The sequence below is a fragment of the Embiotoca jacksoni genome, unplaced genomic scaffold (assembly GCF_022577435.1).
Source record: "Embiotoca jacksoni isolate LCO1_2020_lvr unplaced genomic scaffold, fEmbJac1.0.p SCAF_12, whole genome shotgun sequence".
NCBI lineage: Eukaryota > Metazoa > Chordata > Actinopteri > Embiotocidae > Embiotoca > Embiotoca jacksoni.
Window position 1 is genome coordinate 9,180,831 of NW_027185252.1, and position 26,056 is coordinate 9,206,886.

General features: G+C 38.9%; 2 protein-coding genes across 2 annotated transcripts; one reads left to right on the forward strand and one right to left on the reverse strand.

Annotated features, from left to right (window-relative positions):
* Positions 1–7,339, reverse strand: chst3a (carbohydrate (chondroitin 6) sulfotransferase 3a). The gene is made up of 4 exons (XM_069144620.1): positions 7,136–7,339; positions 4,879–5,045; positions 2,880–3,422; positions 1–2,587 (listed from the first exon to the last, which is right to left on the reverse strand). The coding sequence occupies exons 2-4, from the start codon at positions 4,956–4,958 to the stop codon at positions 1,891–1,893; spliced, it is 1,320 nt and encodes a 439-aa protein (XP_069000721.1). The 5' UTR covers positions 4,959–5,045; positions 7,136–7,339; the 3' UTR covers positions 1–1,890.
* Positions 6,436–25,481, forward strand: cdhr1a (cadherin-related family member 1a). Its single transcript, XM_069144105.1, has 17 exons — positions 6,436–6,484; positions 13,542–13,637; positions 14,071–14,216; positions 14,325–14,375; positions 14,469–14,558; positions 14,692–14,778; positions 15,414–15,530; positions 15,990–16,133; positions 16,907–16,985; positions 17,076–17,176; positions 17,290–17,493; positions 18,212–18,364; positions 18,506–18,670; positions 19,606–19,673; positions 22,484–22,712; positions 22,790–23,047; positions 24,619–25,481. Exons 1-17 carry the CDS (start codon positions 6,436–6,438, stop codon positions 25,177–25,179), a joined length of 2,598 nt encoding a protein of 865 aa, XP_069000206.1. The 3' UTR covers positions 25,180–25,481.
* The last annotated feature ends 575 nt before the right edge of the window (positions 25,482–26,056 follow it).

The window sequence follows — 26,056 nt, forward strand, 5'->3', positions numbered from 1 at the left end:
TCTCACAGGTTGAAAATTTATCTATTCAGATAATTTATTAAAAGAATTCGGTCTCAGCTGTGGGAAAAACACCATTAACAGAGCTCTGAAGGAAAATGTCCAAATACTTTAATGTCCAAAAAACATAATAGTCAGCACTCAGAGATCTGAGAGTTGCAATTAGCTGATGAAGAGTTATGACTAAGTTTGGACTTTGAGAACAGAGACTTGAATTGAAACTTGCTTTGGCAGAACTTGAGACTTGACTTGAACTTCAAAACTGATCTTTCAATGTTTTCTTCCAACATTAAAACTTTGGATTCCAGTTGACAATACCATCAGTTTTCTTTGAAACGACAACCTTTTTATAGTCAAACATCTGTAACATGTACAGACAAATAACTGCTAACTTGTATGGCTCCAAAACAATTAATGGTATTGGTTAAATGCAAACTGTGACACAATTTTTGAGTTGCAAAGTTGGTATTTCACAGTATTCCGCTTGGCGTGAATACTACAGCGGTGAGTCTGGACCACTCACTGCCTTATATATGTCTTCATGTCTATGTGTTTAAAGTGATGGTAGTATAGGCCCATTACTATATGGATTTCTAATGCATATCCCTTTCCATGAGCAGCGCAGACGTTTCAGTGGGGCCTCAGCAAAGCTGAACACAGTGAGGCTATTGAACTAGAGTCACAGTGGTTACCTTTATATACCATCAAGAGTGACAGTTAACGCAGCACCACCTGGGTTTCTCTTAAAGTCACAGGCCATATACATACATACATTATATACCATGTATTAGTTATCACCAAAACGCAATGCTGACTTTATAGCTTTAAAGCGTGGATCTTAATATTTCTGGGGATTTTGATTAGCGATAAGCACTGTTTAGCAGTAATAAAAAAAAATTAAGAAATTATACATGTGTCCTCACTGTCTGTGACCAGTATATCAGCTTCGAGTTAAGCCTTCTGCCGACAGGTGGTCATTAAAAGAAGACGCTTTTGTAACATGACACTAAAATTGCCTGTTTACTTAAAGGTGGGGAAGCAGCAAAAATTACATTACTACTGCTGTGGCTGCTGGTTAGCTATTGGTGAAACATTTGAATGTCCAAGACACATCTGAGGTAGGGTGTATTTCTGCTATAGTAAAACTGCGTTTCATATAAACTCTGAGTTTTATATATCCATCTTAGTTGACCTTTTTCAGTTATATATTTTGTCACAAGAGCTTTGCTGTAAATGGCATTTGGTTGGAAACATCTAAAATAAAACTGTATTTTCACACAGCATACTGTTACATGAAGGCTCCTCACAAATACACCACAAAATACAATTCAACATTCACTTTGCCTGACTCAGATTTTCTAAAACCCTATCGAAGCACATCAGGTGTAAGTCTGGTGATCTATCAAACTATGAAACAGGTTGGACGAGTGTCAGGAACCCTATGAACAGAAATATCCTTTCCTTTAAACATATACTCACAAACATAACATACACACATCACTTTTACTGTACTTTTATCCCTGAAAATCCAAACATGGCCACCTACCAATAATATCTTACATAATAATCTCTTACAGTCAGGCTTTATGTAACTGTGCTCGTTTCATTTTAAATAAAATACAGAGCATGAAATAAAGCTTAAGTACAGGGCTTCTCAGTCAACACAGTATACAATAAATACTTGTCTTTATCAAGTGGCTCTTCATTGTTACAATGAGGCACATCATTGGTGAGTATGAATATAACTGCATCGCCCAAATGTTACTGTCACCAGTAAAACATTTTGTGTCTTTTATGTTGAATCGTTTTGGTCTGTGCAATCATGGCTTCTCCTAGTTCTGATCCATTGCATGCAGTATTTTGCAGATTCACAGCTAAATGTTGATCTCTTCATTAATGAAATAGTTTATCCTCGAGCAAACTGATGGACTTATTGATCAGTGTCTTTTCATCGTCCACAAATCTGTATCCGAAGAGCTTCATGGTGGGTCCGCACACTCTCTGTACTACCTGAGCCAGTGTAAAGGGAATGCTGAATCGCCACTTCTCCGCTTGCTCTGATGAGTTCTTCTGGGTGGAGTAGATTCCGCTGGCCTCTTGCGTGGTCTGGGTGTTCCTCAGAATCCACTCTCTTGCTTGGGAGCTAAACGGTATCCCTGTGAACCTGTACATCTCCTCTGCCTTCTGCATTGGGTAGCGGGCAATATCTTCATAGCGCACCAACATGTAGCGGCTCCTGAGCCAGCGAGGTTGGCTCAGTCCCACCTCTGCAGACATCCTGATGTGGTCGCAGTTTCCCTTGAGCCTCCTCACCTCCTCATCGTCTTCAGGTACCTGGCCGTCCTGCGCCCAGGCCTTCCACGTCTGATATTTTGAAGAAAAAGCCACCATGCGCGATGCTAAGATAGCTCGTGGATCTCGAACTAGCTGGATAACTCTGATGTCCAGGCGAGGGTCCTCCACCAAAGGCTGCAAAGTGTCCAGCTGACGCACACGGACCGTCTTAATGGCATGGTGTTGTTTGGACAGGCAGGATTGAGATGCAAGGGTCAAGTTCAGCGGCCCACAGCGACGAGTCTTACAGTGATACCTAAGACAAAATTTCAGAGGGGTTATTTCAGATATGCAGGTTTCTAGAAGTAAATATATGTTTATTGTCCATGTAGGGCGAATCTATAATGCTGTATGGCCATGAAACACTCTTAAGGGATGAAGTCAACAATTCCCAAAGGTCATATTAGCAAGAAACGTCCAAACACCAAGCTAAAAATGTTGTTGCATATTGGGCCTCAACTAACTACTTATTAACTAACTCCATTTTCAGATCCAAAAACATTGTAATCTTGATTAATAGTAGCGAGCATCTAGAAGATATACAATACCTCTCAAAAACATCTTTGATCACAGGAGTACAGACAGGCTCATCGCAGAGCGATAAACTAGACTCTCTCCGGAAGAGAGCTGGGGTGACGTGATCCTGAGGCGGGGGAGAGATGAACTTCTCGAGACGAGAGAAATCACAAAGGAAGAGTCCCTGGAGCACGTCCCGGTAGATCCCTGCCAACACTGTCCCATTGTTTGCCTCTGGGCTCGTGGTCAGCATGCGCTCGACGTGCCACAAGGGCTCAAACAGGTAGAACATATTCTCCCCGTGCTGGTTGAAAAATTCTCCCACAAATGAGGAACCAGTTCGTGTGGTGGCCATGAGTAGTATGTGCTTACGCCCAGCGCTGTAGTTGTACGCGCCTAAATCGCCCAGTTCCTCTTCCTCTTGCTCTTCAGAGTAATTCCCTTTTGTGCCAGAGAGTTTAGAGAGCAGCATTTTAAAGACCATCAGGGAGCCTTTTTGTGTTGTGTTGCTGTAATCCAGTGGAGTTTGTGGGGTGTGCTTTGGACTCTGCCTCTGGATCAGCTTATCAGAGACCCTGAGGAGATACAGAGACTTCATTAAAAATATGAATTAGAAACAGATACAACCAAGAGACCAAGCAGCGACCAACAGTGACGTTACCCACGGCTTTTTGAAGCTCATTTTTTAATTAATGACAGGATTTTTTTCAGATGGACCGCCAGAAAACTAATAAGGAGTGACTTTAGCCAACAAAACCAAAACAATTTGTGGAAAAAAATGCATTGACCTTTTACGGGACTTATTGAAAGGCAGTCTATGGAGCCAGAGGCTTTTTGGAGCCAACCTCAAGCAGCACTCGGTGGTATTGCACTAGTAGACCAATTGGAAAATTAAGTCCATGTCACAGCAAGTCAATGTGTTTTGGCAGAAGGTCTGCATCGGGTAAATTTACAGAAGAGGAAGAAAGCACAGCTTGTATTCACATTATAGTCCACAGCCAGGCTGGATCCTTATCACTTATCACTGACAGTCAGACATGTGAATGGCCAGTTTCCAACAAATGCTGCCCATCCAAGCCAACATTTATTTTCAAAATAAAAGTGGACAACAACATAAATCTCACAATTGTTACACACAATAACAAAAATAGTTCCCTGTCCCTTTCTTATGTAGATAGTCTTTCTTATTAATAATTAAGTTGACTAATTATTGTACAGAACAAATTATGCCAAACTGATTGTTAAAATATGTGCGAATTTTCTCTGGCATTTAAATCATTTTTAAGAGTCTCTGGACCTTTTTGGTAAAGTATGCTGGTATGCAGAGCGTCTATGTCCTCGGTGCACATCAGTGTCTCCTGTTAAAAGATAAATATTCTGGATAAATACCAGACACTGAGTACCGTCTTTTATTCAAGGGACGACCTGAAGATAAACAGAGCTTGAAACTCACGCTGTGAAACTCACACCTGAAACTACGGATCTTCTTTGAGGAGTCAGTATCTTAGAAAGGATATGCAGATGCGTGGCTTTAGAAGATTCGCACTGAAAAAAGATCATGCCACTGTTAGAGTGACATAATTGTTCTGAAAATGTGTTCATCCAGTGGGGTACATAAGCTTGAATGGAGAGATGCAAAGGTGCTGGCAGACAGATTTGTTACCTTTGGACAGGACAAGACGAGCAATGCTTTATGCTAAGCTAATGGTAACTGACTGCTGGCTGTTATCTATCTCCTCCTCCTCCAAGAAGGAGGAAAGGGAATAATCTTATGTCCATAAATGCTGGACTATATGGCTTTGAAGTTTCAAGTTCTGAAGCTTTCTGAACATTTGCATGTGCAATTTCAAGATAGAGACAGAAAACACAAGTTGTTTCTGCCTTGTCAATTTTGAAAGGAAGTTGCACAGTCAGCTACTCAAATACAAAGATACAATTTCAGATGAACAGAGTGGCTGGATGTTACAAAATTCAAAACTGCTCAACTTTCCTCTTTAAAATCAGGTCACTGACTGTTGTCCAGTCTCTTACCTCGAAAGGATGTTGCTTTCCTTTTCAATGATGACCAGAGCCACAATGCAAATGAAGACGATTGCATACTTGGTCTTCATCCTTGAAATCCTGGTTTTGTAATTGGACGTCTACAGTCTAGTCTGCATGGTGGTCATAGCTTGTAATGCAGAGACTGAGGCTTCATTCTGCAATAAAAGTATTTAGTAGTAAAGACAGTAAAATACAGACTATGTAAAACAGGTGATACCCTGAGTTTTTAGAGACTGAACTGTCACTGAACACCATCCTTTGGACCTAATGTCATATTCATGGCACACATAAAACATATAAGAATATATATCTTAGTTCTTACTCTTAGTCCTTGGAGACTACTTCAGGGAGTCTTTTTTTTTTTTATTTTATTTTTTTTATTTCAAAACAACATACGGTTTCTATTGCACTCATCTTAAACCTCAGGAATGTTCAACAGCAGATTTTGTCTCATTTCTTTGACGAAGAAGAAGACAGCATTCATTCGGGCTGGGTGTGGGAATAAGGAAAATTATGTATGAGAAAGAGGGAGTTAACCTGAGCTGGAGTGATTTTTTTTTTTGTCACTGGCCAATCACTGCGTCAGGGGGCACAGCAAACTTTGATTCTAAAGCTCTGAGATTTCAACACTCACACCTCTTTAACATGAAGCCGACGTCAAACCTTCAGGGAAATTGTGAAACTGTGAGTTGGGCTGCACACAAATTGGAAAAGCCCTTATTGCTGAACGGACATCGTATCATCGCTTTTTTATCAGTGAATCAAATCTGGGAATCAAAAGTTTTCCCACACCATGAGGTCACCTTAAAGGCACAAGCCTCAACAGGTTGGCAGTTGAGAAATCTTTGATTGTAATTTTCAAGAAACAGTTTGTTGTTGATCAGCGTAGATAACAGGGCAAGTCAGAGCCTGATAGTGTTTACGAAAATCGAATCTTACATCCTTTTCTGGGGAAGTTTAACCTTACAATGCTTTGAAAGTATTGCGTGACACTGCCATGAATAAAGGCTATTCAGGCAGCCTAAAACTCAGGAATGAGGCAACCCATGGTTTCACAATACTCTTCAGAAAAACATGTGAACAAGTTAAATCCTTTGAAGATGATTTCATTTGAAAACATTCAGTACAACACATCGTAATTCTGAATAAATTGTCTGTATACTCTATTTTCATGTTACCAAAAAGGAAATGTAGACACACACACTCACGCACACGCATGCCATTTGGTCCTGTCAGGAGAGTGAATAATTTCTACACAGCAAATCATTAAAGGAAAAGACACCGTTTTCAAGTAGTTGTGGAGTGATTGTGCGCTCTGTGAGTAAATATCACCCAATTATCTGAGCTTAATACGCCATAACCGTCAAACTGTCAGGCTGAGGCACTTGAGCTGAGCACTTTTACATATTCAAGAGTCACTGGAGCGTTTGGCAAATCTGACTGTCTGCTCAAGCAGAAACACACATCACTCTGTTTATCATCTCACTACAAATTACATTAATGGCTGCCTTCAAAGCCTGGAAGCAGCATCATCTCATAGAGTAGATGTTGAGAGCTAAATGCTCACTGAAAGCTTTGCTCTTCCTGCAGGAGGGTAAACAATTAACTGTTAGAGGCAAATATCAACAAACATTACAATTTGTGTCGGTGCTGTTTATCATTTCCATGTGATTGATTAATTTTAGTTTGGATGTCATACTCTTTACTACCAACCCCCTCCTCTCTCTCTGTGTGCGTGGTGTCCATTAAATACTATGGCAGTCATTTAGGGGGAGGGGGCATTCAATTCAGTATCATTTCCAGCATTCACTGAACCAGAACAAATACAGACTAATGAATACTTCTGCATACTATTAATCTTTGGTGAACAGAAATGAAAGCATTATGCTTTTACATATATATAAAATAAAATATGTAAAATGTGTTCTATAAGAAACTCACATTTGAAAAAGAAAAAAAATATTGATTACATGGCATAAAGCTTCACAGCATCCATATTTTCACGATGGTCATTTATACCTGCATCATATGCGGAGAAGCACACGCTTCCCATACGAACGTGGTGGAAATCGAAGTAGACTTGATCATTGTTCAAAATTTATAGCGTTTTATGCGCATGGCAGTAGGATGGTTAGAGGCTCCACGAGTGCCGGTGGATCTGCATGTTGTGTTTTCTACGCTGCGAGTCATTTCCTGCCAGAAAACTAAGATGTGTGAGATGTTCAGGTAGGGAGATATTACAAACCTTTAGCTGGTCTCTTTGTGCAAAATCGAGCAAAAAACGTCCCCGCGATCTTGTGAGAAATTTCGTCTCCTCATAGCATCTTGCTGCATTGTTTCCGACGAGGACACACTGCTTCATTGTAACCACGGACGTGGGCTCCTCTCCTCTGCCAGATGCAGCGCAGAGCCACGGACGTGTGGCAGAAACATTGGCATTAAAAAGACGCACGACGAGCGAGAGTATGTGTTTGATTTTTGTTTAATTTTGATTGAATTTTGAGTTTAAAAAAAAAATAAACGTTTTTTTGCCACAGATATAATTGTAGAATTGACCTAAACACAACTAGAACTATTGCTAATTTTGCCTGGAAATATTTTTTTTTCTTAAAACATTATTGCTCCAAAACTTTTTCTCCAACTTCTCTCATGTGCTGGGTCTCACTGCACCAGCGAGCAGGCTGCAGCCAGGCTCTCCCTCCGTGGGACATCCTGTGTTGGCGAGGTCACGTGATCACCATGCGATTTTTGTATACAGAAGCCCCCTGTTAGAGAAAATGCCTCCTCCGTGCCCCTTTGTGAATCACATCTTTTTAATTTGCATGTGGAGCAATTTCTGCCAACTTTAGAGGCTGCCCAGCAAATTTAAGACTCATTGGGTTGTTGTATTGAAGATGAAAAGAAGATCTTGAATGGCAACACCTCTTTAGAGCAACATCATTTAACATGAACTGTCAGGAACTGATCATGTTGAAGGGCACAGATTTGATTTGCAAATTTTTGATCATCTTTATAAAACTCTCATATACTAACATTGTTTTTAACTGCTTAGATAGACAGAACACAATATTCATCAAGTGTAAGTGTGCACTACCTCTTCACTATACATACACAACACGTAGACTACATGTACACTACCAAACACTGCATGCACATGACACATATACTATACACTGTGTATACGCTAGAAACACACAACATGTACATTACACTTTTTTTCACTAATGGTTCCTTTTCTCTTATGGGACTCCACTAACTCCAATTCAAACTATAACTGAGACATTATAAAGAACCCTGACAAGGTCCATCCATCCATCCATCCATCCATCCATCCATCCATCATCTTCCGCTTATCCGGGGTCGGGTCGTGGTGGCAGCAGCTACCCTGACCCTTTACCCTGACAAGGTAAAAAAAAAAAAAAAAAATTAAACTTAGAAATAAGTTCACTGTATTGATGAATGTCTTGAATTTGCTTAAACATTGTCAAGACTGGTCCTTACTATCCGCGTTGTGAAATTTGTCATAAACCACAGGAACTCGTCATTGTCAAGAGAGAAAAATAAATCACAGGAAGCTTTGGGTATTGTCATGTAAGATGAGCTAACACATTGTCATTCTATGAAGAAGAGACGTTGCAGACGGGGTTGTGGTCAGCTTCCCACAGTTAATCAGCCATCTCTAAATGAGCAATGTAAAGTTTAAATCTTGCTATGTGGTAAGATTCCTGCAGGTCAGGGAGAGATGACCAACATCTACTGTAGTTCAAGCAGCAGCCCTTTTCTATCAGCATTTTGTTATTACCTCCCACTTGATTAGAATTTGAATGGCAGTAATGGGCTGCGTCACACTGAATAAAACAGAAACTATTCCAAAAATGTTTTTGCGCCACTCTTGTGTTGAGTCTTAAAAAAACCGGAAATCTCCAACTTGGTCCAAGACAGTTTGACATTTCACAAAAGCACAGGTGTATATATACAGTGAACTATGGGGGAATTGCATTAAGCTGCTTAGTATTAAGGGATTTTTAACATTTGCTGTCCACCAACAACTCTTTACCACTTGGGGGCAGCAGACTAAAAGAATGTAGAGTTTTTGAGCCGTGTATCAGAGAGCGACTGTCTGCTGAGGGGCACAGGCTTTGAGCACCATGACGCACATCGGCATCATGTCAAACTTGCCTACAAGAAATATTCCATGTTTTTTTTATAAACATTTTAATGTAAAATAAATTGTATACAATAAGAATTCAATTCTGCAATATTGGAATTTAGTTTGTTTTTTTAAACTACAGTAGTTTAATAAATCAGAGTAGTGTATTGTTGGAGGGGTCTCGGTTTTTAAATTTGTATGAACTGCAAAATCACTAGATTTGTTTTCATGACCCAATTTTAACTTTACTGTAATGAATATTTATTATATTGCAGATATGACTCTTGCAGACATGAGGTTTTTCATTCTTTAAGGTCATTATATCTTGTGAGCTGCTGAGGTTCCAGTGTCAACACTCCTGAGGCCCCAAGGTTTTATTAATTTATTTATTTTATTTAAATCATAAAAAGGGCAGAAATAACAGGCTCGTAGCTTATCTGAACTCAGTGGACATCTGCTAATGATCATTTTATGCCTCGATGATTCCTGCAGATGTAGTGCGTTATATCTTTTAGGATTTTGCACGACTGTGTGCTCACTCTGCTTTCACTCTGTGAGTGTTACTAAAATGAAAGGCTGTTAACCTACAGCATACTCTACGTGGAGAGATTAAAGGCGTGACCTAGTTTTAGAGTGGACCAGGACTAAAAGCAAACCTCTGCCCTTGGCAAACTACACTAGAGATTATCATTAATAATCCAAAATGGTAAAGCTGAATTGGGTATCTTGACAACAGGTGCTCTAACAGACTGGGTGATCCTGTAGTGACACAAGTACCATTCAAATCAGTCAAAGTTTCTCTTTCTATTTTTGGAATGGGAATATATGATTGCATATGTAAGATTTGTGTATTTTTTTGCTATACTGGGGATTCTTGTAATCCAAAATGTTCTTCGTCTACATGTTCAACTGATTTTTTTATGGACACTCACGTTTCAAAGACATGTACAGGACCACAGCCAAACTAATTCTACTTGCAGCTCTCTCTGTCAACATCGCTTCTTGATAAGAGGCCAAAAAAGTGCTCAAAACTTCAGCCACCTAATGTAATAATACACCGGAAAAACAAATGTAGCTGGTAAAACATTTTCGCATATAATTATTCCCTATAATTTAGGATTAAAAATTGTATATTTAAATGCTTAAGCTATCATTTTATTACTATAGAACAGCTGACCTCATCGACAAATATTTTTTAGTTTTTACTTAATTCAATCATGCCAATAATTTTGCATTTTTATGCACATTTTTGTTTCGATTTTATGCTAAACCCTCTAAGGTTGATGTATCCCCTTCAAAGATGACCATTGATTGGATTAAGTGGGCCATCTGGTCAAGGCCCAATATGTGTCAGTGCAGGAAACACTGTGCCTTTCCAGATGCAGTTCTAGCCTTGTTCATCAATGACAATAATCCAAATCAAGTGATGCACGTGCAGCTATACACTTAAAGGATAAGCATCACCCTAAAAATTTCCCTATGGGCAGCCTAATGGCTCTGTCACCAACAGTAACAAAGAGGTCAGCATGTGCCGTAGTGATTGAAGGCACGGGATTAGAAACTAAGGAGATGACTACAGATGAGCAGTGAGCTTTTATCCATATGAATTTCTACAATGATCATTGGAAAGACTTATAAGCTTCAGGTACAGATTTTTATTGTGGAATACATGCACTGACGTACATCTGAAGATCTAAACATTTTAGAGAAAGGTCACGTTCAGTACCACAGAGGAAAAAAATAATATGACAGTCATCTGTTTGTAAACCCACATCGTGTTGCACGCTATATGCAGCATGTCCACGTGTGCCTGTCTGTGGCAACATTGTGTGTGTGCTAATTGTGCTTTACATTTATCTTGGATGGAGTCTGTGTCACAGCAGACAGGCCTTGTGCATTACAAGATGAGGGGAGATTAGAGCACAGTGGGTTAATCTTTGGGCCTGCCATCTGCCAGTACCACGAGAATTAAAGCTGAAGGCACAGCATCAATCACCCGACGTACACCAGTAACCTGCCAGGTGATCTTTTCCAGTCAAAATATTGTGCAACAGTTGGCTAAACATTATATCCTGCTTTAGATGACTTAAGAATTATAATGTTCATTTGAATACTGGACCCTCAGGTTTCCAATCTGAAGGGTTTCACTGTATATGCAGGGAATTTGACTGCTCTCAGAGGTCACTGATCTTATTTCTGTTCTAAAAATAAATGTTGTTGGCCCTCAGTCTGTATCTGTGCCACTCTTTTATGAAAATTTTTAATTTGTGCGCCCACACTGACAACATGCAACTGAATCTGCTGTCCATTCTATAAGTGCCACACAGCTTAAAGAGTAGATTTAATATCAGCATGAGAAAGCCATGTTTTTTTCTTTTGTGTTTGGACAATGTAGTATATATTCATATAGTAAAAGTTTGTGTACGATAAGAGAAAAGAGAAGGGAAAAGAAGAGGGATTACTGGGTCATTTGAAGTACTTTAAGTTTTACTGGCCCAATGTCTGGATTAATTGAAATAATTTTAAAAATTAAGACACTAACTCATAAACTTGAAGACATATAGTAACTATTCCTTTGGTTGGTCTTTGTGTAAAGATGATTCTTCTCAAATGGAGTTCAAGAAAAAGACGATTAGCCAGCTTCAATGCCTAAAATACTGTTAAAAAAAAGTCCCCAAAAGACATTAAGGTAATCAGTAGGGTATTTACTTAAATCACTCTACAAACAACATGAAATTAACAAATAAAAACTGATGCAACCCAACAAAAACAATACTCGCAAAATAAATATGAAATAAACATAACTTCTATATATATATATATATATATTTTAAATACTTTCTTATTTGTCAATGTCATTTATTTAGATTTACATCACTGAATCTAAATCAATTAAATCAGTTCACAGTCCATGCATTCATCTTTTAAAATCTATCATAACATCCATACAGTTATATAATCTCATCAGATCATTTTCTGCTCTCATCTACGTCATCCTCTGTTTTGTGATTATTCAACTAATTGAGATTATAGTAGAGGTTTTTTTTTTCTTTTTCTTAATGCAACAGATGGTTATGGAGAGCATAGCAGATGGTATTGTACGAGTCTGGGTGAACCACTGACCAGTATTACACGGTAGATTCCGCATCATTTCATCCACTTTGAGTTGATCAGAGCACTTTATTTAAAATAGTAATAATTACAAAGGCAGAAGGTGCATTTAATACAGATTTGTCTTTGATAAAGGAGGAACACACTTAGTTACATTTAAGTACTGCTTAGCTGTTTTTACAAAAAAATTGTTAAACGTTAACACAAGCAAATATTACAACAGTGGAGATTGTAATTATTCAAAACAGTCATAAAGTTTAAGACAGTTATCAAAGTTAACATTTTGATAACAAGGTTTTCAGAGTAAAAGCTTTCAGTGCAGCTAATGATGTAAATGCCTTATTTATATTTCACTTCACAATAGTATTGAAACACTAACTGACAAGAATAACTTTAGACAGTGTCAGAATTAAAAAGAAGGTATACCTGTCCAATATCTGCAAAGCTGCATATATCCTTGTTTTTGCAGACAGAGCCAGCTCCTGTGGATTTGTGGTTGATAAAGCCAAACTGGACTGAAGGGCCCTGTAGTAACTCTTAAGAAGTGTCATTGGATTAGCATGTAAGCATCTGCCTTTAGCCTCCGCCAGTCGCCAGCAAACACCTTGAGAGCCGTATCCAATGTGCAGGACTGTCGACAGAGCCGTCTTCATGGTGCTGTTTCATGAATTCATTCTTTAAGGATGAAGAATGTAAAGATTTTACATTTGCCACTTCTTTTCGTGTTTGTTCGTGCCTGCTTTGGTAAGTTTTCCTCATTAATTGTGTGCTTACAGTTAGGTGGCTCATGTTTGATGTGGTCAGATTTTGAATGCTGTTCAGAGACACTGTTGTTTTGTCTTGAGACAAGATTGTTGATGATTTAAAATCGTTTTCTGTTTAGAAATGGATTTAATTCTGTTTTCAATACATTCAAGTTGCAAGTCGACATATTTAAGTTTTTTTTTTTACATTATATGGCTCACTGATTAATTTATTTGGTTTTTGAATTTGGTTTTAAAGCATTAGTGTAGTTAAACACCATTTATGTGACTGGATGTTACAAAGAATAACAGCAGAGATCTCAGGTCTATGTATAGAAGAGGTATCTTTGCAGGTTGACGTAACTCACCTGTAATCCCAGGTGACAGATTGTACATTGTGTGGATTTATTGCGCTCTGGTATTTAAAGTAACACTGCAATGAGCCCTCTGTGGCCACCAGTAAAGATGATCAAATAATGGTAAATGGTAATAAAACATAATGTTATTGTATCATATAAAGAAGAATCTTTAAACTGATTCAGTCATTAATTAAACGTGTGCTTAAGCAGTCTTGTTTTAAGATGAATTACATAGAACTGTGATATTAAAACAAACACTTCCTCTTGTCTTTATGTCTCTGTCTGTAGCACAAGCAGACTTTGCCCCGTATTTCTATGACAATGGACCCTACATCCACAACGGAAACCTGGCGCTATTCAGCCTCTCAGAGGACACGGCTGTCGGTGAGATTGACCTCTGACACACTGGCCGTTTCGTGTAGGCCTGTGGAACAACCAATCAACAAAATGGTGTGATTTGGCCATCAATATCAGAGAGCCCCGGGACGGTAAATAGTCTTTGATAGATGAGCAGATGTTGCGTGGCATGTGCGCACTCACACTAACATGCTCATCTGTTGGTGCCACCTGTTGATGTGCCGGGACAGTTTTCTGGCTGTTAATGTGGTGCAGATGTCCCTCTACACCTTGCCCCAGTCAGAAAACTCATTAATTGGATGCTTACTCCTGGTTTGTTCCACAGCAGTTTCCAAAGAATTACTTCATACTGGATAGTTAGGACTTGGTGACATTTATACAAACAATGCTTCTAAAAACAACATATTTATTTAGTCAACAGCAGAGTCTAATTTAACTAAATTCTGATGCCTTCCTTTAGGTACACAGATCTATAGTCTCAATGGCACAGACCCTGAGGGCCAGGAGGTGATGTATGGCCTCTCTTTTGATCCTGGGTCCAAAGAGTACTTCAGGGTCGACCCCAAATCTGGGAACATCACATTAGTGGAAAAGCTGGACAGAGAGGTAAAGTTCACAAAGTCATCAGAGGTTATTTACTCAATTGATTGTGACGACTTTTAAAAACTTAGATTTCCATGTCTTCATATTAATTTTTTTCAAATTTCTGATCAGAAACAAGATTCTATCGATGTTCATGTGAGCATCACAGATGGGCAAAGCAAGGTATCAACTTTTAGTTCACTGTGTAATCATACCCATCATAATGATTTAAATTAAATTAAATATAAACTTTAACGGGTTTCTTCTTATTTTTAGGTTGTGGAAAGGGTCACAATATTTGTTATGGATACAAATGATGAAAAGCCTGAATTCCAAAACATGCCTGCAATCATCAATGTAGTGGAGGTAAGTCAAAATTGTCAGTCTCCAAACAAAAAAAGGAAAAGACAGTATTTTAATGTAAAAATATATGTTGTGTTATGTCTTTTTAAGCCCTACATGTTGTTACCTGAATTATTTTCTGTGTTACACATTTTAGACAACTGATTCTGGAAGCAGCATCTACAAAGTCGAAGCAGTGGACAGAGACACGGGCTCAGGAGGCTCAGTCACATACTACCTCCAGGTAATACTTATCACTCACATCCTACCCTCTCTGACTTCTTCAATAAATGAACATGGTGTACAAATGAGTACAGACAAAACATTTTTAAATATCAAATGCTAGCCAGTTGTGATGTTAATCTCAACGTGACGCAAATAATGCATAAATGCACAGAGGTTAACATCATTTATATTTACTAGTGTGATTGTGTATTTGTGCTTGAATATGCTGGTGTAGCTATGAGGGTGGAGGATTAAATCACAATTACATTTGTGTCAGGTATTGGAGGCTTAGAGGGCTGCTTTGGCAGAGAATGTTAGTTTGCACTTTGGACTATTAGGACGAAAGAACAGCTGGCCTGGAAGTGGCAGTGAGGCCGTTCACATCTGGACACAGTAGCTTTCACCTTACTGCTCTGTCCTTCAGCATATGGGTTCTTTACATACAGATGGGCAGAGAGATTGACTGTGTGCAGGATGCGGCCTAATTCAAGTGGCTGCTGAGTGTTTTTATGGAGCCATCTGACCACTTTTCATGATATCTCACGTGAGCGTTTGTTAAAGGGGTTTAGAGGTTTCAGCGACAGGCTTTTACAGAGCTGATTTGTGACTCTGTGTGCTTTTAAAATCGTGCTTTTGTTCTGTTCTCTGTTACAGAATCCTCGGCCCACTTTGTTTGCCATTGACAGACATAGTGGTGTACTGCGTATCAAATCTGGAGAAATGTTGGACTATGAAAAAACAAAGACACACTTTGTCACTGTTGTTGTAAAGGTACTCATTAGATGTTTCTGTCGTGCATAAGAGTACTGTCATATTCAAGGTAACATGCACCGCAGGGGTTTTCCCTGCTTGTTGACTTACGGACCAATGTTTCTGCATATGGATCTTCAGTTTGTGTGATCACATAGTCTTGATGCATGTTTCAGGCTTAGTTGAGGGTGGTATCACACCAGAAAAACTAAAGAAACCAATATAAAACAGAAGCAGAAAATAAGAAAAATTAGGAAGTTATAGGATTTATATACAGTGTCCTCATTAGAAAACCCTCAAACAGGCCTGAAAAACAAGAGAGAAGATAAAATTCTCCCTGAAAACTTTAATTATACTCAAAATAAAATGTTATAAACATAATAGATTATAACAAAATGGAAAAATATCAAACCTGATTAGAAAAGTCCTGTTCAAATAATTCTGTCTTGATTTAGATTTTTAAATGTACTTTTGTTCCAGGATGGTGGTGGTAACTTTAATGGGAAGGAGCAGTTTCTGTCATCTTCTGCTACCTTGACAATTAACGTGATCGATGCACAAGACACTCCTCCATCTTTCACTGGGATGCCCTACTTCGGCTACGTTTATGAAGTCTCAGTGCCTGTGAGTATGAAAACCTCTCCAAGTGACTCTGTGACTATTTAATTTACACAAATGACAACTGTTTATCAAACAGATCTTTAAAAACATTATCCTTATGATTTCCGTTAGTCATGAAATAAATCAATATTATTATTATTACATTTTACTGTATTCGCACAGCTATCTAAAATGAGCATCAGATTTAATTTTTGAATGTTTATATTTTCTGTGTAAATAAGACCCAACAAAGCTGCCCAAAACCCAAAGTACCATTATCGCCCATCTCATGGCTTTAATTGCTGGCATTTTAATGTAATTCCCATCCTGCCTTTATCATTATTACAAAATGTCACAGCAGTCGCTCATCGCAGGGCGATTACACACTCTGACTTTCATCCAAATGGGAATAATTAGGAGCATGACATTTTAATGAACCTTTGAAAACCACGCGCAGGGTAGATGTTGGTGGTTTGTTGTGGCAAGCCGTGCAGCCACAGGGTGATTCAATACTCGGCCCCACAGCTTGTTTTTGTTGAAAGTGTTTCGGAAGATCTTAACTCATATCGTCAAGGTTATTTTGACGATGTGATGAAAACGACGACTAAGTTAGATGAAGGTGCAGGGTGACACAAATGTTGGTCATATATTTCTTTTTGATATTAAATATAATAACTTCTGCTTTATGATATAAGACACATCATTTCTGTATCTTTTGACATTTCTAACTACAACTCTTAATCTGGTGTCACTGCTGATTTACAATAACTTAAAAATCCTTTTGTTCGTGTACTCAGGGATCGGAAATATTCACGGTTGTTGCCAAAGATGGTGACATAGGGAACCCACATCCAATCTGCTACTCATTTGATGACGGTAAGCACTTTGCTCAAAGAAAACTTCAAAGATTTTCAAATAAAGGAAATTAATGAGGATTATTCATTTGTCTGTTGTTTGCTTTACCAGGCAACGATGGTGTTTTTAGCATCAATAAAACGAGCGGTGTTATTACTCTGCTGACTCTCCCCATTTATCTGAAGAGAGAAATCTTTAACATCAAAGTCAGGGTAGGTTGCAACTCATTTACCCATTCTGATTAACTCACACACGTACTTTCTCTTCAGCTTTATGAGTGATAATTTGTAGCCTGATTTACATAACTTGTACTTCCTGTGTCCAGGCTTCAGAGGTCAGCCTTGAAGGCAGACTCTTGGACCATGAGTTAGCCATGGTGGTGATCCGTGTGGTTGACCTAAACAACAATCCACCAACTTTCTATGGAGAGAACGGCACACAGAACATGTTTGAGTTGACCATGTACGAGCATCCACCGGAGGGAGAGATCCTGCGGGGGCTGAAAATCACTGTCAATGACTCTGATCAGGTGGGGACAAGTTGTCTTCCTTAGTGCCTCTACGCTGACCATGACAAAAATGACTCCAATAGAAGTACAGGAAATTGTTACTTGTGATGTTTTACTGAGTAGGTATCATCCTTTAGCAATAATAGAACATCAGTGCATTATCTGGCCAGGAGTAACAGTGATTATTATTATGTAATAACACTCATTTTCTGACCAAATTACATAGTTATCTAATAGGAAACTGATGTAATCACCATTCATGCTACCACAACAATGTATTTAGTCCTGTTCTGGCTACAAAAAAACACTTTAAGCCTCCCATTATCACAGAAAATCCTTCTGAAATTGCATTTATTTGAACACAAACCAAATTAAAAGGTGCTCCCAAACTATGACATTTGTCAGCTTATGCAAGTGTCTCTCCAGCTCCTTGTACTGTATGAGCCAAATGTTTGCTAAATGTATTCTCTGATAATACTGTTACAACATCAGGCGAACTCCTTCTGTCCACTAATATTTTGTTTCAGCCACAGCATTACTGCTGCTGTTGATATATTGATTTCTCTTACATTACTGTCATAATGAGAGGACACAAAGCTTTTATATTGATTGAACAGACTATACATCACATGGATTGCACTGTGTGTCTGCTCCTTTGACTATAAATGGGTTTGAGCATGTAGGACAAAACTCACTTGAGTTTTGAATAATATGTTGGTGTGTATATCTGCTCTTGCAGGGTGCTAATGCTAAATTCAATCTGAAACTGATTGGACCAGGAAGAATGCTGCGAGTCGTCCCGCAGACGGTTCTCAATGAAGCCCAAGTTACAATCTTAGTGGAAGACTCTGCTGCCATGGACTATGAGAAACATCAATTTCTAACATACAAGGTTAACCCTTTACATTAAGTATACACATGCACCAAAGATAAAAAAAAAAAATCAGAAATGCACCCATTTCTCAAAAAATAGCAGCAGTATATCACGTGCATCGGTTTTCATTTATTTATTTCTGATATTTCTCCTCTTTAGCTTCTTGCGGTTGAGATTGATACTGCGGAGAGATTCAGCGCCACAGCTGACATAATCATTCATCTCCTGGACACCAACGACAACGCTCCCAAATTCTCCTCAGATTACTACATCGCCAGAATACCAGAAAACTCACCCGGCGGCTCCAATGTGGTGTCAGTCACGGTGAGCGGGTCCTCATCCTGTCTAAAAATACATGCCATCACCAATGTACGTCACCCAGAGCTAAAGATGAATGCTGATTTTAACGAAATGCTCAAGAGGGCCATTAATTCCCTAAATGTAGACTTTTTGGACAGTGGGGGTTGGGATAATATGTGAAAACATGTAGATAAAAGCCAGGCGAGGTAAGCTGCCAGATGGCTATCACTTTCATTTTGTTGCGTAACACCAAATTTCCAGACCTTTTTTTTCCCCCTAATGCTGAGAAGCACATGCAGCCACAGCACCAAAATATGTGCTGAAATAAAGTAAAATGAACACTCTTAAGGACATGATGAATTGACGGATTTCTGGACTATCTTTTCCTCTGCCTTGTGAATTCACATCAAACGTGCAGAGGCTAAAAAGCAGCACGGGGGCTCACTAATAAATCCTGCCCTTGCGTGAACACCGCGGAGGCTCGTTGCCTTGATCCCAGGCAATTTCAATCAAATAAAAGAACAGCCAACAAGTGACCTTGGACACATGAAAACGGCGAACAGGCATCCCAGCCGCTACAGACAGAAAGATTAGCTCATGTCCATGATGATGTTGCTATGACATCAAAAGTCTGTGTTTTTATAGCTGACCTCTGTAACATCATGTCCCAGTTCCGGCACAGGTTCATTCAGGGTAGCGAGTCCGTTGTGGCAGACAGTTCACTTTTCTGCTCGTTCATCTTAGCAAAGAGACACGAACAACTTCAATATGTCGCAGTTCAAAAAGGAAAAGAATAAGAAAGCACCACAATACTGGCTGCTAACCTAATACGAACACAAAATAATACTGTAATATACAATATGTACTGTACTAAAACTACTAAACATATTCACGCAAGTGATGCAATAAAACGTAGCATCTATTTTCTAAATAATCAGGTTTTTTGTCTTTGTCTGCAGGCGACAGACCCAGACTCTGGGCCCTGGGGAGAAGTGAAGTACTCTATCTATGGATCAGGGGCTGACTTGTGAGTACAATAGTGAAACTGACGTTTTCCAGGGTGACACAAAGAACCACTGTCGATGTCCACAAGGCCAATGCAGCTCCACACATTCCCTCACTGACATTTATGTGTCAATGCTCAATCAGCATTATCTTTCTGTCAGAATAAGACATCTAAATATGTCCAGTCCAGGAGGAGATTTTTTTTTTTTTACTTTGTGCATCAATAAGAAAAAGAAAATGTGTTCGCACTATTACAGACTCCAACCAATCCATATTATCTTTTTGTGGCCTCCACCATGTCTATTCATTGGTCCTTGTGTTGTGATTATGTAAGCATATACTCGTGTTTGTAGAACGAGGCATCCTGTGACATTCCAGTGAACAAGAATGAAAAAAAAAACATTCACAAATACTTATACAACAATATTAACTGTTGATATGCTGGGTGTTTTCAGCAGTGGAAAAACAGATCACATTCTTCTTAAAATAAAAATAAAAAACATATTAGTCACACTTATCATGTGAAAACTGAATGTCAAAGAAGTTGAATCTGAGCCTGAATGTGTCATTTTAATTTGCAGACCACTGTATGTGACCACCTACAGTTAAACCTACCTGCCTGAAAGCTGCACTGAAAGATAACAGCAGACTTGTTTTTCATATCAGAACTTAGCTCCCTTTATTGACCCTAAGCACTTTAGGCTGGAGGATTTGCTGGTATTTTTTCTCAACTAGATTTTTATTAGTTTCGCAGCAGAACCCCAACCTCCAATAACAAGTCTCAGGGGCCACTTTTCTCTCTTATTGCTCACGCACAGTACACCCACTGCTTGCTTTCAAACAGGTACAGTCCTAAAGATCTCCTACACAAATACATCTTGAAATTTAGTGGAAAATATTTATGTTCAGTGCCAATGTAAAGAGACAGGTGTTTGTTAGTAAGGAGTAACCACTTGCTTTATTCGATCAAATGTAGGTGGGAAGTATTTTTGGACCTTTCAGCAAAAAACTGTAGCTCTGTAGCGATGAATTAGAGCAGATATGTGATGTCACATGGCATTGAGGAGAAGGATTTCCAAAATAAGCAGAGGAGAGAGATTTGGAACACTTTAGCTTAGTGCATACTTTTTTAGTCAAAACCATTTTGCAACTGTGTCACCTCATATTATTCAGGCTGCTTTGAACTGAAATTGTTATGAAGCAATACATGGCCTTTACATTTTGCTACAATATGCTGCAGACTACTTAAGTCTACAGGCGGTTGTGATCTTTACCTTGCGTGCCTTCTCTGTATTAATCCTCTAATGGGATTGGAGGAGAAAATAGACTGTTCTTTGCTGCTGACTACTTTGCACCGGGACAAAATCACTGCAGGGTAACGAAACAAGTCGGCGAGTGAAGCAATCTGATTCCAGTCTGGCCCTGTCTGTGAGCTCTTCAAATGTATTCTCTTCATTTCAGTTCAATTCAGTTTTATTCACTTCAATTCAATTCAATTCAATTCAATTCAACTCAATTTAGTTCAAATTAATTTAATGCACTTCAATTCAATTTTATTTCACAGTGCAATCCCAATTACTATTGTAGTCCCAATGAGCAAGTAGAACAAAAAAACTCATAGAAATATACATTTCAAGGAAATATTGAAACAACATGCAGTAGTTGTATACAAATGCATGGAGAGCAAAGAGAGAGCATCATGCACTTTACAATTACACTGAACAATAGACAACCAAATTAAATTATTAATGTTGAAATATCAAAATCAAAACAATGCTAAAGGAAATATTAAACTAACATGCAGTAGTGGTGAACGCATGGAGTGTAAAGGAGAGAAAAGGGATGTTTCAGGGTCATTTTAGCTTGCCTTAGTTATAAGCTTTATCAACAAGGAATGCTTTGAGCTAAATGTACAATGCTTAATCTTGTCTGCCTCCCGAACCCAAACTGGGACCTGGTTCCACAGGACAGGAGCCAGACAGCCAAAGGCTCACATTTTATTCCTGGAAACTCTTGAATCTGTATGCAAACCTGCATTCTGAGAGCAAAGCATTATGTCCGGATGAGAGACTACTAAGAAATCTTTAATGGTAGACCAGAGCTTGATTTTTTTTTTTTTCGGACTTTGTACGTCAGGAGCAGAATTTAAAATTTTAACTCTTGGTTATATTGGAAGCCAATGAATGAAAGCTAAAATGGCAGGAAATATGCTCTCTGTCGCCAACTCCCAGTTAATTGTAATAATACAGTGAAGAACTTCTTTAAAAGAACAGAACCGTTATACATTTTGAGAAAGACACATATTTACTGTCTTGTTGAAAATTAGATGAGAAGATTGACACTTTTATGTCTCTGCATTAGGTATAAAGTATAAAGGTAGGTCGTTAGCCTGAGGTGAGTTTCTTCCAGTGTTTATGCTACGCTGAGCTAGACTGTGATCCCATGCTTCAGGGACAAAAGAAAGAAGAAAAGAAAGAAAGAACTCTTTTGAAACAATCAAAACCCAATAATAATAAAAAAAAAAATAAGCTTGGCTACCTTTACTTATCATCTCTGTCAAAGTTTGGACCTGTACACTTTGGATTAGGGATAGCATCAGCCGGCATAATAGTAAATCTAATGCTTAAGCGAAAGCAAACCCCGACAATGAGTGAAAAACTTTGGAACTAGGTGTACAGTGCTATGCATGCTTCCTCAAACGAGGTCTTGAGCAGAAAATAGAGAGTATACACGCTCAATAACCCTGAGAAGAAAAATGATCATAATCAGTGTAAAAGGTTCAAGACGAGTTCTGCATTAGTTAGTTTTAAGAAGGCATCTCACCGTCCGCAGGTTCCTGATCCAGCCAACAACTGGGATCATCTACACCCAGCCGTGGGCGAGCCTGGATGCAGAGGTGAGGTCCAAGTATAACTTCTACGTGAAGGCGGAGGACACCGAGGGGAAGTACAGCCTGGCTGAAGTCTTTGTGACTGTGCTGGACCTGAACGACCATCCACCTGCTTTCAATGACAACTTCCTTGAGAAGACCATGGTGATTGGAGCACCAGTAAAAATAGAGGTATACTCTCTCCCCTGATTTTATACCATGAATACCATGAACACCATGATGTATTGTAATGAAATGTTTCTCCACAGGCTGTAGACGATGATGCGGAGGTACCAAACAACGTCATTGAGTACGCCATCATGAAAGCTGAGCCAGACAACAACATCTTTGACATTAACTCTGATACGGGGGAAATCATGCTCAAGTCCTACATCAAGTCCATGGCCATCATTCAGAACATCACCAAGCAGAGTGACTGCACCTGGTCGCTGGTGGTGCAGGCCCGGGACAGAGGCCAGCCGTCGTTCAGCACCACTGCAGTCGTCAAGATTGACATCACCGAAGCTGTAAGTTGAAACAAAGTAGACCAGTAGAAATCAGTCAAATCTATATAAGGGCTCCTTGATAAACACAATATGTTAAAATATGAGTGTGATATATATATTCTGTTAATTTCTTCGTGGGTTTTTATGTTTAAAATACAAAAAAATAAGATCTTTTAAAGTGATTGCATCCAGTGTTTCATCTGGAATTAATTATCCACATTTAAAATCTGATCCTCCACAGATTTTAATCTGATGGTGGCCTGTATTATTTTCTATTATTATTTTATTATTTCAGGAATTCTGCCTTTATATATGAAAAAGCTTCATGTTCTCGCAGCATATTATCATGTATTTGTACACAATAGGATCATTCAACAATTTGTTATTGCTTGTAAAAGAAATATTAAGAATGGGCCTCGGACACAAACACAAACTCGGACTTCAATATTCTTACAGCACGGGCGTACTACATAGATAAATTAATTTGTTCTGCAGAGTATGAAGGTTGACTTCCCTTACCTGTGCACACTGATGCTTTTCTGTCCCAACCGTAATCCTAATGTAAGCATGTTTAGATAATAATTTGAAACACAGAGTCCATATTTTATATTGAAATCAAAATACCAAATATTATACTGTGCTATACAGTATATTGAGTGTTAATCAGTTTCTATATGAAGGTGCAGTCTTCTGTCATCTATCATCATGGCTCAGAAAATGAGCTTCACTCATTTCTTGACTTTAAATAGCATTTGAGAATTTATGATCCTTAAACAAAATCAGAAACTCATACAAATGCAATTGTCATGTTTTCAGATCAAATCCAGATTTTTCTCATACTTCTTGGACCTCAAGAAACGTCCGGGGGCCGTGTTTGGGATTTTTTTGACCGTTGTCATCTTCGCCATATCACTGACAATCTTCATTTCAACTCTTGTATACTGGAACTCTGTTAAAAAGTCCCGTGCACAACCTCAGGGCAAGATCAGAAAGATTATAAAGAGGCCCGAACCATAAACAAAGCTTGCCTTGAGATTATCAGCACAGCAGTACTGTTGTTTTTACACTGTGTTACCGAGAACTTGTAGCAGTTCATTTTCGGAGGATTTTGTAGTCGAACAAACCTGTGTCTGTAAAGGAGTACGGGAGCACAATATAACCTATACTGTTTTCTCATGCTTTTTTTTTTTTTTCCAGTGTTTTGATTTAGTATTCACATTGTGACACCACAACCACATCCAAATCAAACATTTGATTTTCATTTATACATGGACATTTTCATTTTTACATGCTTTAATGGTCTCAGTTATGGGTTTCTCAGTCAACCTCTCTGATCTTGTCTTGACAAATATTAAAGGGTTTTAAAAAAATAGTATAATTATTACCTTTTGAAGTCGAAATATTTTGTTTTCATGCAGTATAATGGCAGCACAGAGTTTTGTGTTTTGCATTTTCCGTTAAGTGGCACCAAATGGTGAATACATGCATTACGACAGAACATACACAGGACAATATCTGATTAAAAGCTCATTCCTGTGTGACAGACTTTGACTATTGTCCCATGGATGTGAATTTTGTGTGCTCTTTTACAGACCCAACTGAAAGGGGGGCCTTTGGAATCATTTTTAATGCAGAATAGAAACAGGCCTTTGCAAATCCTAGGCATGCTTGCTGGTGTCATTAGTCTCATGGTCTTAGTCACGGTCATCATCTCCACTGCAACATTCTTGCGCCACAAAAAGTCCAACCGCATCCTTCCCAACCGCCGTGTGAGGAGAAGGCCACAGACACAGCACACCTGGAAATTCAAAAACCCCTTCAAGAAAGAGGAACCTCCCGGGGACAAATTCATAGTTGAGGAGGATGTGCAGGAGCCAGAGGTCATCGTGGAGAATGTCAACTATAACAACAATATCAGCAACATTGTGAGACATTGGTCCCCACCTCCACCACCCAGTGCGCCTTCTCTGCCCCCTCCACCACCTCCTTTCAACCCAGGGGAGAGGAAGTGGGTCATACCCACAGTCTCAGCAACAGTAGTGGCACCCCGACCCAAAAAGAAGCCAGAGATAACGAAACAGGACACGGTGAACAGAGCGCTGGTTTCAGAGCTCAAGATGAGATTGGAGCAAATGAGGAGGATGGAGCATTAAAATGGTTCGACAGCTGACGAAACAAATTTAAACACAAGGTCCATTTAACTGCTGTCGGCCCAGTTGTCATTGAAACGTAGGTTCACGTTTCCTTTTTTTCCCCCCTTTTTTTATTCAACAACTGGATAAACTTCATATCATCTATATTATCAAGAATATAAAAAGCTCAAGAGCAGCTGCTGAATAGACCTTCAGAATTGTCGAATGATGTTTCCAAGGTCAAAATGAACTCTGTCATTAATAGTGCTTTGTGTGTGCAAGTGTATGCGTGTGTGCATGTGTGTGGGCGTGTGTGTGAAACCTGAAATACACTGAAACAACTTGATTCCTTGTGTAACAATAATAAAGTTTTCACACAGAAAAAAAATCCTGTCATGTTTTTCATTAATCAAATCGTGTTTTTAATTCACAAACATTCATTGTTCATTTGCAGGGAAATTTTCTGTGTCATTCTGTAGTAGCTAAATCTTTCCTTTTAAATCATATGTTGACACATGTGGCTTAAACTTCTTCAACCCAGATCCCTTGTCCGGGAATGAAGTCATTCGGAGTTTAACAAGCGAGACTGTTTATTTGGGATCGAACCAAGCTCCTTACAAGAGATTTCATGACACTTGAACTGACTAAAGAGATCAGGCCGGGTGATGGGAAATACAGCGATCACGTCAGGAAGACCTTTAATCCTACTGTGCAGGTGTAAGGCACTGCTCGGGCCTTGTTTTGCATCAGTCACGATATATTCATCTTTTTGATGTAAAGAACTGCATTTGATTTGATAACTTTGTGGCGGTAAATCTGTCAGTGGATGTGCTTTTAAAACACCCGTATGGATTTTACTACCAATAAAAGAACACCATTTGTAATTTCAACAGCTGTG

Coding starts and splice junctions, on each gene's coding strand:
- chst3a (XM_069144620.1), bottom strand. CDS start 4,958: ATGAAGACCAAGTATGCAATCGTCTTCATTTGCATTGTGGCTCTGGTC. Junction 3,423..4,878: donor GAAAGCAACATCCTTTCGAG/GTAAGAGACTGG, acceptor GTATCTCCTCAG/GGTCTCTGATAAGCTGATCC. Junction 2,588..2,879: donor ATCAAAGATGTTTTTGAGAG/GTATTGTATATC, acceptor ATTTTGTCTTAG/GTATCACTGTAAGACTCGTC.
- cdhr1a (XM_069144105.1), top strand. CDS start 6,436: ATGTTGAGAGCTAAATGCTCACTGAAAGCTTTGCTCTTCCTGCAGGAG. Junction 14,376..14,468: donor TCACAGATGGGCAAAGCAAG/GTATCAACTTTT, acceptor TCTTATTTTTAG/GTTGTGGAAAGGGTCACAAT. Junction 23,048..24,618: donor AGATTGACATCACCGAAGCT/GTAAGTTGAAAC, acceptor GCTCTTTTACAG/ACCCAACTGAAAGGGGGGCC.